Source organism: Camelus ferus, chromosome 28 (genome assembly GCF_009834535.1).
Source record: "Camelus ferus isolate YT-003-E chromosome 28, BCGSAC_Cfer_1.0, whole genome shotgun sequence".
In the NCBI taxonomy this organism is placed as follows: Eukaryota; Metazoa; Chordata; class Mammalia; order Artiodactyla; family Camelidae; genus Camelus; species Camelus ferus.
Genome location: NC_045723.1, coordinates 5,910,382 through 5,925,039, shown reverse-complemented (window position 1 = coordinate 5,925,039; position 14,658 = coordinate 5,910,382). Strand labels below are relative to the sequence as shown.

General features: G+C 47.9%; 1 gene segment (V, D, J or C); it reads right to left on the bottom strand.

Moving 5' to 3' along the window:
* The window catches only part of LOC102512053, an 80,166-nt gene extending 70,354 nt beyond the window's left edge, over positions 1–9,812 (bottom strand). Inside the window, 2 exon segments of the V gene segment in view lie at positions 8,944–9,252; positions 9,677–9,812. Coding sequence covers positions 8,944–9,252; positions 9,677–9,725 — 358 coding nt within the window.
* Positions 9,813–14,658: the final 4,846 nt, after the last annotated feature.

Sequence of the window (14,658 nt, the reverse complement as noted above, 5' to 3'; positions counted from 1 at the left end):
GTCTCAGTGACACACGGAGACGAGGCAGGAGGAGGAGGCTGGGCTGCACTCAGCCTCCCGTTCACATCACTGGCGGCTCACAGGACCCGGGCCTCTCAGGTCCCTGCTGCCCCTGCCGGGACCAGGCTGTGCCGCTGGCGGGGCTGCACCTGCGGAGCAGCAGGAGCACGCGTGGCCCGAGCCCTCAGCTGCGACCTGGTCCCCTGGGAGCCCCAACATCTTCCTCTTATACAGACTCAGAGAGTCTGCTGTCAGGTCCCCAGAGAAGCGACGCACTGGGCAGCTGGGCCACCCCGGGCGGGGAGGTTTGTGTTCAGGCCTGTACCACTGTGGGAAGAGAATGTGCACAGTAATACACTCCAGCATCCTCGGCCTTCACCCCGCTGATTTTCAGGGTGAAATCTGTCTCTGACCCGCTGCCAGTGAACCTGTCTGGGACCCGTGGCCCAGCTGGAACCTGCATAGATCAGCAGCTGTGGAGACTGGCCTGGTTTCTGCAGGAACCAACTCAAGTACGTGTCTCCATCACTATCTTCAAGGCTTTCAGTGGATCTGCAGGAGATGGAGGCCGGCTCCCCAGGCGTGACAGACAGGGAGCCTGGGGTCTGGGTCAGCACAAAATCCCCACTGGACCCTAAAAGAGTAAGAGAAAATTATAAGATTTTGCACAAAGTTTAGGAATCATTTTCAGAATTTTTCTTCTGTTATTTACTTAAGGCTAAAGCACTTTTTTGATTCAGATTGATATCCAAAATATCGACTTTCAAAAGGAACCCAAGATTTGCAACATAAAAAGAGGTCTCTAGAAGTCATGTCCACCGGCCCAGTCTCTCTATGTCCCTGTCTTCACCACAGAACTGAGACTCGTTCCTTCTGGGTTCCTCCCCATCCTCCTTCTGCTAAACATCACATGCCCTTGACAGAGGGTAAGGTTTGCCTCTGACATCTGGACAAATACATACAGAGAGCAGGGGTGCCCCCAGAGCTCACCCCCACATTCCCCTCCTCATCTCCCCTCCTTCCTTACCTGGGACCCAGAGCAGGAGGAGCCCCAGGAGCTGAGCAGGGAGCCTCACTTTCAGCAGTCGGAACTGATATGTCCTGATGAGTCAAAGCCAGGCTAGAGCTGAGCTTTTATCTGGGACTTGCCAGGGAAGGTCCTCCCCAGGGAGCCACATGCAAATGCTCTGGTGGGGGCAGCGCTGTGGGGAGAGCCAGGGGGGTGGGGAGCCTCTCTTGTGAACAAAGTAACAGGAAATGTCGGTGTGGACGGACAACCTTCAACCTCAATAAAAATGAAATCTGTGCTGTCTAAGGGGGAAAGGCATACAGGGGAATGTTTCCTCCTCTTTTTTCCATCAGTTTTCCACTTTCTTAGAACTTTCTTAATCATATTACACTTCTTTTTAGTAAGGCTGCTACCATGATTATTTAGTGACTTTTGGGGTTTTTTAATACTTGTTAAAAGACAATGGGTCTTTTAATTTTAATCGAGATTTAAAAAGACAGGAAAAAAGGGCTGACATCTAAGTGCCCAACTGATTAAGGTCCACGTCTATCCCGATCTGGATAAAATACAGACTCTGTCCCACTCTCCAGATGCCTCTCTCTGACGCTCTCAAGTCAATAACTACCCCCAACCAAGGAAGCCGTCATTCTGAGAGTTGGGGGAGAAGCATGTCTAAGCTGGGGGGAAACTGGGGTCAGGGAAGGCGGGGACAGGGGGCCGGAGCTGAGGCGGGTGCAGCACATAGAAACCTGAAGGAACCTCAAAGGCAGGAAATTCAGAAACAGATCTCGATGAACAAATTTGGAAGCTCTGTCTACATGACACTCAGATGAAATTTAAACACTTGTGTTTTTAGCTTCCTAATCTACAGATGTATTTCAGTTTTTAGGAGAGTAAATACTAGAATTACTAGGCATTTAACAGACTAGGATTTTGCCCCAGAGAGACTGAGGGAAAGACAGTTTTCTTAGGCCAACAGACCAGCCCCTCCAGGGACCCCCACCCTCTCTGTGAACAAATGACGATGAATTTGGCAGTGATGTCAGGGCAGGCAGGCCTGTGCTCCTGGTGCCTGGAGAGCAGGTGGCCGGTCCTCCTGGGCTCAGAGGTGCTGAGAGCCGAGGGGGAGAGGCAGGGTGGAGTTGTCCATGAGCCCCTCCCCAGCTGTCCAGACACAAGTTCTCCAGTGACAGGACTCCTGGGCTTGAGACACACTGGGGATGTCCCCACCTTCCTGCAGGGGCTCCCCACCATGTCCACCTCACCCCAGCCTGGCTCTTCTCTGAGAGGAGCAGCTGCTCTGACACTGGTTCCCTGGAGGAAGTAGCTGCTCGGCCAAGCACAAGGCTGAGCCCACACGGGAGGGCGGCGTCTGGGGCCGTTACACTGTGCAGGGTCCCAGTGAGGGCTGTGTGCACAGAAGGGACGTGCAGGGCCTCCAGGCTCCACACTGGGGATGATGAGTGAGAAACTTTGCACAGACCCACTGCAAAGGACCCCATGTTGGGGTGTCGGTTTATGGACCCAGTTCATTCGGCTGATTGTACGCAAGTGCCTCGGTCTGATCCAACCGTGGGCTCGGGCTGGGCGGAGCCCAGCATCTGGGGACGGATCACATGGGGCACACGTGCTGCTCTGAGGGGTCACACAGGTCCTAGGGGATCAACAGAGGAAGAGGAACAGTCACAGGCTGTCACTTTTAATTTGGTTATTGAGGGATTTCACTTCTGTCCATTTTTCTAGCCTGACTGCACCTACTGGTCTAAATGCAAGTAAACCGGTTTTTATCGACCTTTATTTATTGACAGTGTGTGTCCCTCGTTGCTGAGGGGCTGGGATCCGGACCATGCCGGGCCCCCGTCTGAATAGAGGAGGTGACTGCAGATGTGAGGAACCGTGTGTCTGGTCCACAGTCAAAGTCACAGCCGCCCGCTGGGTGAGAACACTTGCTTTGGCACCTTGTCACACCTGGAGGAGGCGGCACCTGGATCTGCGTCCTCCTGACGCCCATCACTGACTGGACACCCTCCAGAGACCCCGTCCCCACTCCTATCACTGACCAGATAGACCTCCTCTCTCACAGTTCTTTCTAACATGTGTTTTCTTTGTAAGCGATTTCCCAGACTCACGCTGTACTTGGGACCGTCAGTGATGGAGGGGACTGGTTTGTAATCAGGAGGCTTTCCTGAGTCATGGGACCTGCCGGAAGATAGGGCGGCAGACAGAGCCGTGAGATTGTTCCTGTGCGCAGTGCAAGTGTCGAACAGAATTAAGCAGTGGCAGTAATAATACTAATACTAACAGCAATAATAATACTCAGAGTCGGCCTGGACGGCTGCCGTTGTTCCCAGAGGCACAGCCCCCTCCGGGGTGCCTGCCGTGTCCAGCGGCTTCCTGCTGGGAAACACCCTGAAGCCTTGTTCCTGTGGTTGACAGGATCATTTTTAGGGCAACATGTTGCTCTTCTCTGCACATTTTCAAACATCTTTTCTTTCCTGATGCCCACGAAAGGTCATAATTGGTTACCAGATGCTATCCGAAAGCATTGTCACCTTACACAGAGATGCCTTGTTGCAGTTAGATCTCAGTGACACAAGAACTGTGGTTTTTCCAGGCAGTCTGGGCTCCAGCTCTGCGGCAGTGGCATCTGCTGCTCACGGCTCTCTCATCAGCACTGGAGCGACTGGGGCGGCATCGGGCGTGGGTGCCAGGGTTCAGCCGGCCTTGCTTACCCCACACTTCTGTTGCTCTGGTCCCATCTGTGCAGCACCCTGGGCTCTAGTCTGTCCCCCTGGCATCCGACAGCTGCCCTGGGCTGTCCCTGGAGGACAGGGTGACGGCTGCACAGGGAAGCTGGTCTTCAAGGTCTCAGTGCCGGTTGGTTCTCAACTTCACTCAGTTTAGTGCTCATGAGACAGGTGCCCACCCGGTGGTCATGGACAATGTGGACACTCTCTTCATTCTCCCTGAAACCAAGTGTCTCCTGCCTTTTAATGAAGTTTTAAGCCTATGCTTACTGAAAATTTTAAATTGTTTAAAATCTGTATTGACTGACTGTCTGCACACTAGGACTTGTGCCTTTGTTCCTGCAGCTGCGTGTCTCAGGCTTCGGGAGGTCCCTTGGCGCATCCTTCCTCCTTCAGCTCTCTCTCCCCTCCCCCAGCCTCTCCCAGTCCTCCCTCTGGTCCAGCACTTCTCACAGTCTTTGGTCTGAAAAATGAATGGCTGTTTCTTCTTTCTACCTGGCAGTCAGTGACCCTACAGTTTGTGAAATGATTCTGCCACTAAATTAGGTCACGTCTGACACTCAGGAGAGATTTTCACGTAGTATTGGAAGCAGCTTTCTCCGTGGCCTGATCAAGCTCCCGCCAGATCACCTGAGAGTGTGGCTCAGGCTCGAGGAGATTCTCTCCATTTCCTAGGTATCCCCTAGGAAAAAGGAACACAAATTCCTGCTCCTCGTTCTTCTGGATGGGGTGTATTTATTTGTTGAGTAACTGCAGCGCAGAATTCCTGCCACCTCATGTCAGAGTGTAAAGGAAGAAAGATGTGTTGGGAGAAGGTCCCATCCCTGCCGACTCCTCTCATAACCCCCGCGTCGCTGCGGGAAGCTCACAGACCTCCTGTTACTTTACGTACCGAATTCTTATTGCTTATCTTTCATAGTTTCCTGTTTCATGAAAAATCCTACACCCGTCACAAGGAATGTTAAGCTTATAATAAGCAATGGCCCCGATGTCTGCACGTGCTTTGGATCTGTCCTGACTGCCTTTCTCCTCCATTTCGGTTGCCTTTCCTAAACTGCCTATTTCCCCCTTCATACTGCAGGCCTCCGTGTTTTAATAAACGTGGGGCTGCACATTATATACTTAATATTTAGGTAGATTAACACACATATTTACCCTAAAAATGAAAGAGACGAGTTTAGGCTCTGGAATGACTTTATCCTCTGGGAAGTATTGACTTTTGAGGCTGGTGCTGAAACGCTAGGTGTTTATCACCTTCATCCAGTCAGGGATGCGCTACTTGGGGGCTGGTCCTCAGGGTGGACGGTTCCTTGCTGCTCCGGGTTCATCTCTTCTCCCGGAGTGGGGCCTCCTGCCTGAGGGCTCTGGTGTGACTCAGGGTTCCTCCTTCTTTTCTGTCCTTGGGGCTCATGCTTCCCCCTGGCCATTTGAAGTTGCCCCAAGCTCTGCTTGGCCTCAGCCTCTCAGCATCACCTTTCTTTCAGATTTTTAGCTTCTGAGTAGCTGCTTCTGAGACAGCAAATCTGACGGGGACATTAAGGAGACTTCAGCAGGGCTCACCTCTCTAGGCTTCACTCCTTCTTTTCTTGGCCCTTCACGTGCCTACTCCCTGTGTGCATGCAGTCACCCCAGGGAGAAGAGGTGGAATTAATTAATAGGTGTTATCTGGAGTCTGTTGATGCTCCAAGTAGATAAATATTTGAGAGAAAGTTTATGAATCACAGAAGGAAACCCCAGGTAGAACAAGGTTGCCCCAAGCTGGACCAGACGGGGCTGAGAGAGGCAGAAAGTTGGTACTTAATAGGGCTGGGGAGGGACGGGGTAAAGTCCCTTTGTGTGAACTGGGGCTTGTGAGTGTTGAACTTCCCTGTGGCAGTTGCACAGATTAAGGGCAGAGCAGAAGGCAGGAGGTACAGACTGAGAGATGTCACTGATCAAAGATGGAGAAAAAATACACACAACAAAGTAGGGAATTCTTTGTTCAGCAGCCACGTCTGCTCTATTTGTGAACAGCAATGCTCTATAGCCTAAATTCAGTTAAAAAAATCAGAATGAATAGAAAATAGCAAAGAATGCATGAAGGAAGTGTAACTTATGCTGCCAGAGAAGAGCCCAGATGAGGTCCAGGTGGGGGCCAGGCCTCCATGGGTCCCTAGTCTTGACCACAGTCAACTGCAGGAGGAAGGCCATTGATGACAGGCTGAAATTACATCGGAGGAATCATAGTTCGGGCTCACAAGATGGAGATGGGCAGCCTGTGAGGATCTGGTCTCAGACAGGTTTCTGCACCACTGAGAGCCTGAACTTTCCAAACGCTGTCAAACCTCAGCCCCCAAGGATGCTGGACACGTTTTGGGACGTCATGTGCTCACGGTAACCTTGTAGCCTCAAGGTCCCCCCTCTTGCAATCATGTAGCCATTTCAGACCTTTACCAATTCCTTCTTAACAAGCACCCTTCCTTCTTGCCAGCTCCAATGATAATTTTGACAATCAACCTATGTAACTGCCTGTGGTGTTTGAGGTTTTTGCCTTTATAAGACTTTATAAGCTTCCACCAGTATTTAAGCCAACAGAACACAATTCAAGTGCTTCTGCAATTTCTGCTTCCCCCACTGCAGTCCTAAAAAATTCCAAATAAACAACTCTTTATCTCAATCAGGTCTTCATTTCTGAAAATTCTGGTTAACATGTTAGAAGTTCTTCTACTGTAATTTTCGCTCTGTGGTCAGAGGATAGTACTTTGATGTCTATAATGGCTGTTAGTAAGCGGTTTGTGACTAGAAAAGCCTATCTGGTGGTGTTTGCCTCCAGTACCCGGCTGTCAGTTCTGTGTGATGAGACACCCACGTGGTGGGGTTTTGTTCCCCGCGTCACTCCCTCCTCAAGGGAGTTTGCTGCGTCCTTCCTGAGACTGGCTTTAATCTGGATAGAGTTTTGCCTTTCCTGCCCACTGAGACTCAGACGGCGTTACTGTCCAAGGACTCACAAACTCTGTGGTTTACCCAAATCAGAGAAAACTAAGAGAGACCAGTGGATCAAGGAATGTACTTTGTGAGGAAATTCAAATAAGAATAGACAGGTAACTAGAGAATCCATTGATCTTACCAAGTACAATATCATACAAATGAGGCTGCTTACAAATGAGCTCGGGTGATTTAAAAAATTCTCCATTACGATATTCTGTATACTTTGAAACAGTGGCCAGGATAGCAAGAATGAATAGGTTTTGACCTAAGGGTGAAATGTTTAGCCAGCTCTCTAATCTTTATACACAGTGAGCAATCTGGGAAATGCCTGCACCTGTCACGCAGTTTGGTCTTTGCAGTAACCAAGTTTCTGACTCTCAGGAGAAGTACATATCTGCCTGGAGAGTCTGCAGGATATGGTGATGCTGTTGCCATCTGCGGTCATTCATGGCAGTGGACCAGCAGGCATCAAAGAATTTTCTATGTTACCAAAGGAATTAGTGCTCATGAAGTGATCGTTTTCTGCTACATTTTATGAAATTGAGAAAAAAATGTCTGTGTGTCTGAACTGAGGGACGCTAGACACCACGGGAGAGACTGGGGGTCAAGATTCTCCCCAAGTCCCCCTTCACTTTCTGAGATCATTGCTTTGTCAGCATTCCTTGTTGAGGATGAAGCCCTCTGGGATGTTACTGTTGTGCAGGATTCCTTGTCAGGTTTGGGTTGTGCCTCCTCTCTCACACCTGGAAACGCTGTGTCTCTAGGTGCTGTGGATCCTGTGAGGGATCAGATGAGTCTGGCAAAGCGTGACTCCCCACTTCCATTTTGTTTTTCTCCCAGTGCATTCCACACTCTCTTTTAAACTCAGTGATGCATTACTTTTTAAGTAATGTAATATGTGTCTCAAATTCCTTACTTGAGAGTTTCAGTCTTCTTCTTTCTATGTGTCTTAGTCTACACACATTCAAACCTTATGCAGTTGAAACATTCGAATTTTAACTACACTTACCACGGAGTCCACAATTCTAGAATAAGCAATCGTCTGTAAGATACTTTATTTTCTTAACCAGAAGTCTGATCATGTTGTTCCACTGACTGATCCATCCTTGTAATTCCACCCTCCTGTGTTACGACGTGGGTGTGGAATGACCCCTTACCAGGCCCGCTATCACTCTGGAGCTTTCCTGTACGTAGAGTGCACACAGCGCACACATGTTATATACGCTTCCAATTAAAATACATTGCTCGGGTTTATTTCCAGTTAACGACCATGTGCTGGGAATGATAACAAACTTGTAATGAACTTACTCATTGTTTGAAAACTTTTCTTATGAGAATATCAAATTTGTCTTGGCTAAAGCAGTATTTAGAGTACTTAGTCTTTATATTTTTCAAATTGGGAGTAAAAAGGAAAATATTCTATCACTTAGATATTTTTTTCAGGTATGCGGGGTAAACTTTATGCCCTCCATCATTCATTTTTTGCTTTTATTTTCAAAGGTCACTTTTGAAATGACAAAATCTCTCTTTTCACTCAGAAAAAATGTAATGGAGGCAAAACAAAGCCTGTTGGCATTGAAATCTTCTCTTGCTATGAATTTCAAAAAGTCTATTTGAATATTGATAAATTAAATATTTTTACTGATTATTCTCATTTATGTCACCTGAACGCAGCGCGTGTAGAGCACATTCTCTAACAGGTTACAGGAGGAGATCATGTAACTAGGAAAGAAGGAGAAAATTGCAGAAGAGGGTAATACCAATTTACTGATATTAACAGATATTTTCCAGTGAAAAATACACCCCAATCTGCTCACTCCCCACGTGCATTAGACTTTTGGTGCCACGTGTCAGGGTCGTTGGTCTGGTTGTTAGACTGGATACGTCTCAGTGACACAAGGAGACGAGGCAGGAGGAGGAGGCTGGGCTGCACTCAGCCTCCCGTTCACATCACTGGCGGCTCACAGGACCCGGGCCCCTCAGGTCCCTGCTGCCCCTGCCGGGACCAGGCTGTGCCGCTGGCGGGGCTGCACCTGCGGAGCAGCAGGAGCACGCGTGGCCCGAGCCCTCAGCTGCGACCTGGTCCCCTGGGATGTCGAACATCTTCTTCTTATACAGACTCAGAGAGTCTGCTGTCAGGCCCCCAGAGAAACGACACACTGGGCAGCTGGGCCACTGCAGGCAGGGAGGTTTGTGTTCAGGGCTGTACCACTGTGGGACGATCACGTGTAGCTTGAGCACAGTAATACACTCCAGCATCCTCGGCCTTCACCCCGCTGATTTTCAGGGTGAAATCTGTCCCTGACCCGCTGCCAGTGAACCTGTCTGGGACCCCAGAGCCACGGTTGGAAACTTGATAGATCAGTCGCTGTGGGGGTTGGCCTGGCTTCTGTAGGAGCCAATACAAATAGGTCTTTCCATCACTGTGTACGAGGCTCTGACTAGCCTTGCAGGAGATGGAGGCCGGCTCCCCAGGCGTGACAGACAGGGAGCCTGGGGTCTGGGTCAGCACAACTTCCCCACTGGACCCTAAAGTAATGACAGAGAAGTACCAAGTTACATACAAATTGTAGCAGCCTGTTTCATTGTTTCTAATTTCCTATTTATTTTATCAAAATACTTTTATCAAAAATATGACTTCGTTTCAGTCTCATTATTTGTGCTTTTGATTCATACAACAATACTGCACAACCACAATAATGAACCTGACGTCTGTGAGAGAAAAGTGGCCTGTAAACATCACCTACCCCACCCCACGTCCCCCGTCACAGTCCTGACCAGAGCACAAGTCCTCGTTCCTTCAGGAACCTTCCTCACTCTCACAGATCCAAACATCACACGCCCATCAGCAGGACCAGTTATGCACATGTGATGTGCAGACAGAGCACACAGGGAGCAGTGGTGCCCCCAGAGCTCACCCCCATTCCCCTCCTCATCTCCCCTCCATCCTTACCTGGGACCCAGAGCAGGAGGAGCCCCAGGAGCTGAGCAGGGAGCCTCATTTTCAGCAGTCAGAACTGATGCGTCCTGATGAGTCAAAGCCAGGCTAGAGCTGAGCTTTTATCTGGGACTTGCCAGGCATGGTCCTCCCCAGGGAGCAGCATGCAAATGCCCTGGTGGGGGCAGCACTGTGGGGAAAGCCTGTGAGCAAAGTTACCAGAAAATGTCTCCACGTTAAAGGAAATTCTGAGATGAACTCTATGGTGCCTAAGGGTTAAAGGCACACCTGTAAATGCTTCCTTCACTTTTTCTAACAGTTTTATGTTTTTTTTTAAACTTCCCAAATCATATTTATGCTCTTCTTTTTTAAGGTTGAGTTTCCATAAACAATTGGTAATTTTTTTTTCTCTGTTTGTTTAAATGACTCTGAGTTGGTTGCTTTCCTTTGAATTCAGGTAAAACATCTACAGAAGAAGGGTAGAAATATCTTAACTGTGCACTTGAACATGGCTTATATATATTCACTATTTGGATGAAAATATGTAGAGTATTATAAATACTTTAATCGCCTCACTCATGCACTTTTCCACTTAATATTAGTCCAAAGTAAATGACTTCATTCTTTCATCTCTCCCAGTAGTGTGGGTTCTTGGACTTGAATTTCATATCAACTGAAGTAAGCATTCATTTGTCTCTAGGTTTTCCTTATCTCTTTCCTTACTAAGTCTATATGTACTCATTTTTTTTCATACTTTAGTTTTTTTTAAGCTACTATACAATACAGGAGTTTTTAAAATAAGTGATGTTCAGTCTTAAATGACAAATGATTCTGCAATGACATTCTCCACAGGATTGTTCATAGGCTGGAAAAAGGAAAAGAAGAATGGGACTTGTTAACACGTGGTAGGATCCAAGGCAACTTAACGTCCATGGACAGACGAATGGATAAAGAAGATGCAGTCTATACATACAAGGGAATATTACTGAGTCATAAAAAAGAATGAAATAATGCCATTTGCAGCAATGTGTATGAACTTAGGGATGATCATAATAAGTGAAGTAAGTCAGACAAAGATCGCATGATATCACTTATATATGCAATCTTTAAAAAATGATACAAATGAACTTATTTACAAACCAGAAAGAGACTGACAGACATAGAAAACAAACTATGGTTACCAAAGGGGAAAGGGGTCGGGGACAGAGGGATAACTTAGGAGTTTGGGATTAACATATACACACTACTGTATTTAAAATAGATGAAGAACAAGGACCTACTGTATTGCACAGGGAACTATATTCAATATCTTATAATAATCTATAATGGAAAGAATCTAAAAATGAATATATATATATATATATATATATCCACATGTGTATGTATAAATGAATTACTTTGCTGTACACCTGAAACTAACACAATATTGCAGATCAACTATACCTCAATAAAAAAATGAAAAAACTTGGCAGTATTCAGCAACGAGTGCCTATATCTAGCTCAAACATGTGGTTAAGTGAACAGACTTTGCTACCACTTAGATCATTGCAGAATTCAAACGGAGACGTACAGCCAGCACTCAGCTACTTCTACCTGGGATCGCTGGGGTGCCATTGATGTTAAATCAGGATTCATACAGATGAGATTCTGTTTATAAAAATCTGAGATTCTGGTGCCTCACTTGAAGGTTATGTAGCTACAATTACCCGATACTTATTTCTAGAAATATAATTGATTTCCACATTATCTGTTTCTGACCTGACTAACAAGGGTGATTAGACCTATTGATTAATGTGGAGGGCAACACATTAAGACAGGGTGGAAATTTGTGGTTTATCAAGGAGAAAGGATCAGAGAAGTCTCGATCACTTTACAGGATATATTTAGTCTGTCCCATGTAGACTTTTGGGGAACATGACTGTAGAAAAATTCTCCAAGAGCTGAAAACTAGTCAAATTAAATCAAATGCAACTTGGGAACTCATTCTTGATAAAAAGAAGTGAATTACAAAACAAAGGACATGATAGTTGAGGTCAGGAAATCAGTCTCATACATGCGTGGTCACTCTACACAGTTTGCCCTGCGGTTCCAATGTGTCAGAAGGAGCTGAGATTGAAGGAATGTGTTTCCATAAATTGAGCCAGGAAACCATAAACTTAGGGTTGAAACGTGTGTAACAGAGGAACATGTGACATGAGGGACAGCACGGCGAGAACCCTGAGCTGAGATGGACACATGGAGCGACTGGACAGGAGCAGCTGCTCTGACACTGGTTCCCTGGAGGAGGCAGCTGCTCAGCCGAGCACAGGGCTGAGCGCACACGGGAGGGCGGCATCTGGGGCCGTTACGCTGTGCAGGGTCCCAGTGAGGGCTGTGTGCACACAAGGGACGTGCAGGGCCTCCAGGCTCCACGCCGGGGATGGTGAGCGGGAAATCTGTCCCAGACCCACTGCCCCTGACCCGGGCTGGGACCCCAGGCCCTGCTGCACATCTGGGGGTCAGGGGTTGAGGAGATTGGTGTGGACCTCTTGTGTCCATTTTTCTCTCCTGAATGTAGGTACTGTCATAAATATAACCAAAACCAGTTTTCTTTGTCCTTTTAGTCTTTGACAGTCTGTTTCCGTATTTCAGGAGAGGCAGGTTAGCCAGAGCATCCAAGCCCATCTTAAAGCAGGAGACAGTGCAGATGCGTGAAAACATGGGTCTGACTTACATTCTTCAAAGCTATGACCTCTGACCTGGGGAGAACCCCCAGTTTTGTGCTTTCTCACCCTTGGATGTGGGGTGCGCCTTGATCTGTGTCTTCCTGATGACCCTCACTGACTTGACCAGCCTCCAGAGACCCCATCCTCCCTCCTGTCCTCTAGGAGCCGAACCCCCTCACTCACCACTCTTTCTGCACCATTTCCGCAGGCGCACATAGTACTTGAAACAGTGGAGCAGGAACTGGCTTTTAGCCACCTGCCCATGTTTAGGGGATGTCTTTGTGAGTCTTTCCAAAGTGTCATTTGTCCTATGGCCGCGGATGCTGCTGGAGAATTGGGCAGGAGGAAGGGCTGTGAAACGGAAACTGGATAAAAAAAGGTAAGGGCTGATATGAAATGAGGAAGTGGTGATTACAATAATCATCCTCAGAATCGGGCTCAGCATACTGGGCCTCTATCACCAGACACACACACTCTCTGGGCTCCGTGTTGTGCAGGTGCCCCTTCTAGTGGCCACTTGTGGGGAGACACCCTGAGCGTATTTAGTTTGCTTGTTTTGTTTTGTTTTGTTTTTTACTGTTTTTGACGGTATGGTTTCTCAGGCAGTGTGTTGTTCTTTTTGTATATTCTCAAACATCTTTTCTTTCCCGATGTCCACAAATATCATAATTGGTTACCAAGTCTTATCACATGTGTGTCCACACTACACAGAGATGCATAGTTTTCAGGTAGACCCACGACGTAATAATTGCAATATTCCCACCAGGGATGGGATCCAAATGCCGGGCAGGACACTGAAGAACTTGTGTCTCACAGCTCCTTAATCAGCATTGGAGTGACTGGGGTGGCATCGGGCTTGGGCGCCAGGGTTCAGCTAGTTTTGCTTACCCCACAATTCTGTTGCCCCGGTCCTGTCTGTGCAGCACTGGCCTCTTGTCTGTCCCTCTGGCATCCCGCAGCTGCCCTGGGATATCCCGGGAGGACAGGGTGACGGCTGCACAGGGAAGCTGGTCTTCAAGGTCTCAGTCCCTGTTGGTTCTCAACTTAACTCAATTTACTGATCGTGAGAGAGGTGCCCACCCGTTGATCATGGACAATGTGCACGCTGTCTTCATTCTTCCCCAAACCAAGCACATTCTTCTTTTCCTTTTGCAGTGAAATTTTAAGCCTGTATTTACAGAAAAGCTTAAAGTGTTGTTTAAAATCTGTGTTGGATGCAGCGTCTGAAGGTTGGGAGTGGTGCCTTTGTCCTCTGCTCTGCTTCCTGGTCCACAGAAGGCGAGGCAGCTGCTTGTTCAGGGCATCCTTGGCAGCGTCCTCTGTGTGTGTCTCTCCATCCCTCAGGCCTCCCTCCTCTTCTCCAGCGCTCCCAGTCCTCCCTCCGGTCCTGCAGCTCCTACGATGTGGGTCTGGGGATGAGTTTGTTTCTTCTTTCTTCTGACAATCAGTTACCCTTTAGTGTGTGAAATAATTCTGGCATTAAGTCAAATCACATTCAGTGTTCTCAGGAAAGATTTTCTCTTACGATTTTTAACAGATTTCTACACGGTCGGACCAAACTTCCACCAGGTCTTCTGCGAGGACGGCTCAGTGCTCTCGTGACTCTCCTCGGTCACAGAGAGAAGGAACAGTTCATTTTTCCACATCTTGTGGGTTTTATTAATTTATCCATTGAACACGTGTAACACAGCTTCGCTGCACCCCGTGCAAGAACATAAAGGACCACAGCTGTGGTCAGGGAAGTGCCTCATCCCTGTCGCCACTCTCCCATTAGCGCCCCCCGTACCTGTGGGCACTCAATCTCGCATGGTCATCCTTCCAGGGTTTTTATTTCCCCTGCCCTTCTTCCTTACAGAATATGGACCAGAAAACAGATCAGCATCTACACTTTGTAGTTTTCATTTAACAATAAATCCTGGAACTCATTCCATATCAGTCCCTAATCCTGTTACATAAGGAAGCCAAATTCAAAACAAGGATGTAGGCATGGCCCCAGCCTCTGTCTCCTGGGATAGGAGAAAGCCACACTTCAAAGTGCCTTCGCTGAGCTGTCCACCAGGTTGCCCCAACTTCACACGGTCACCAGGACAAGGTGGAATAGCCGAGTCAGTGTCCTGTCTGTGCAGGGCGCTCACAGGCTGAGAGACGAGCTCTTAGGTTGCTGAGATGAGTGATATGCTGCATTTTCAGCCCCCAAGCTGCTGATTGTTGGGGTGAAGTCTGTCCCAGAAGCACTGTAACTACCCCAGGAAGAGCACGAGCAGAAGACGGAAGTGTGGCTATCGGGCAGCA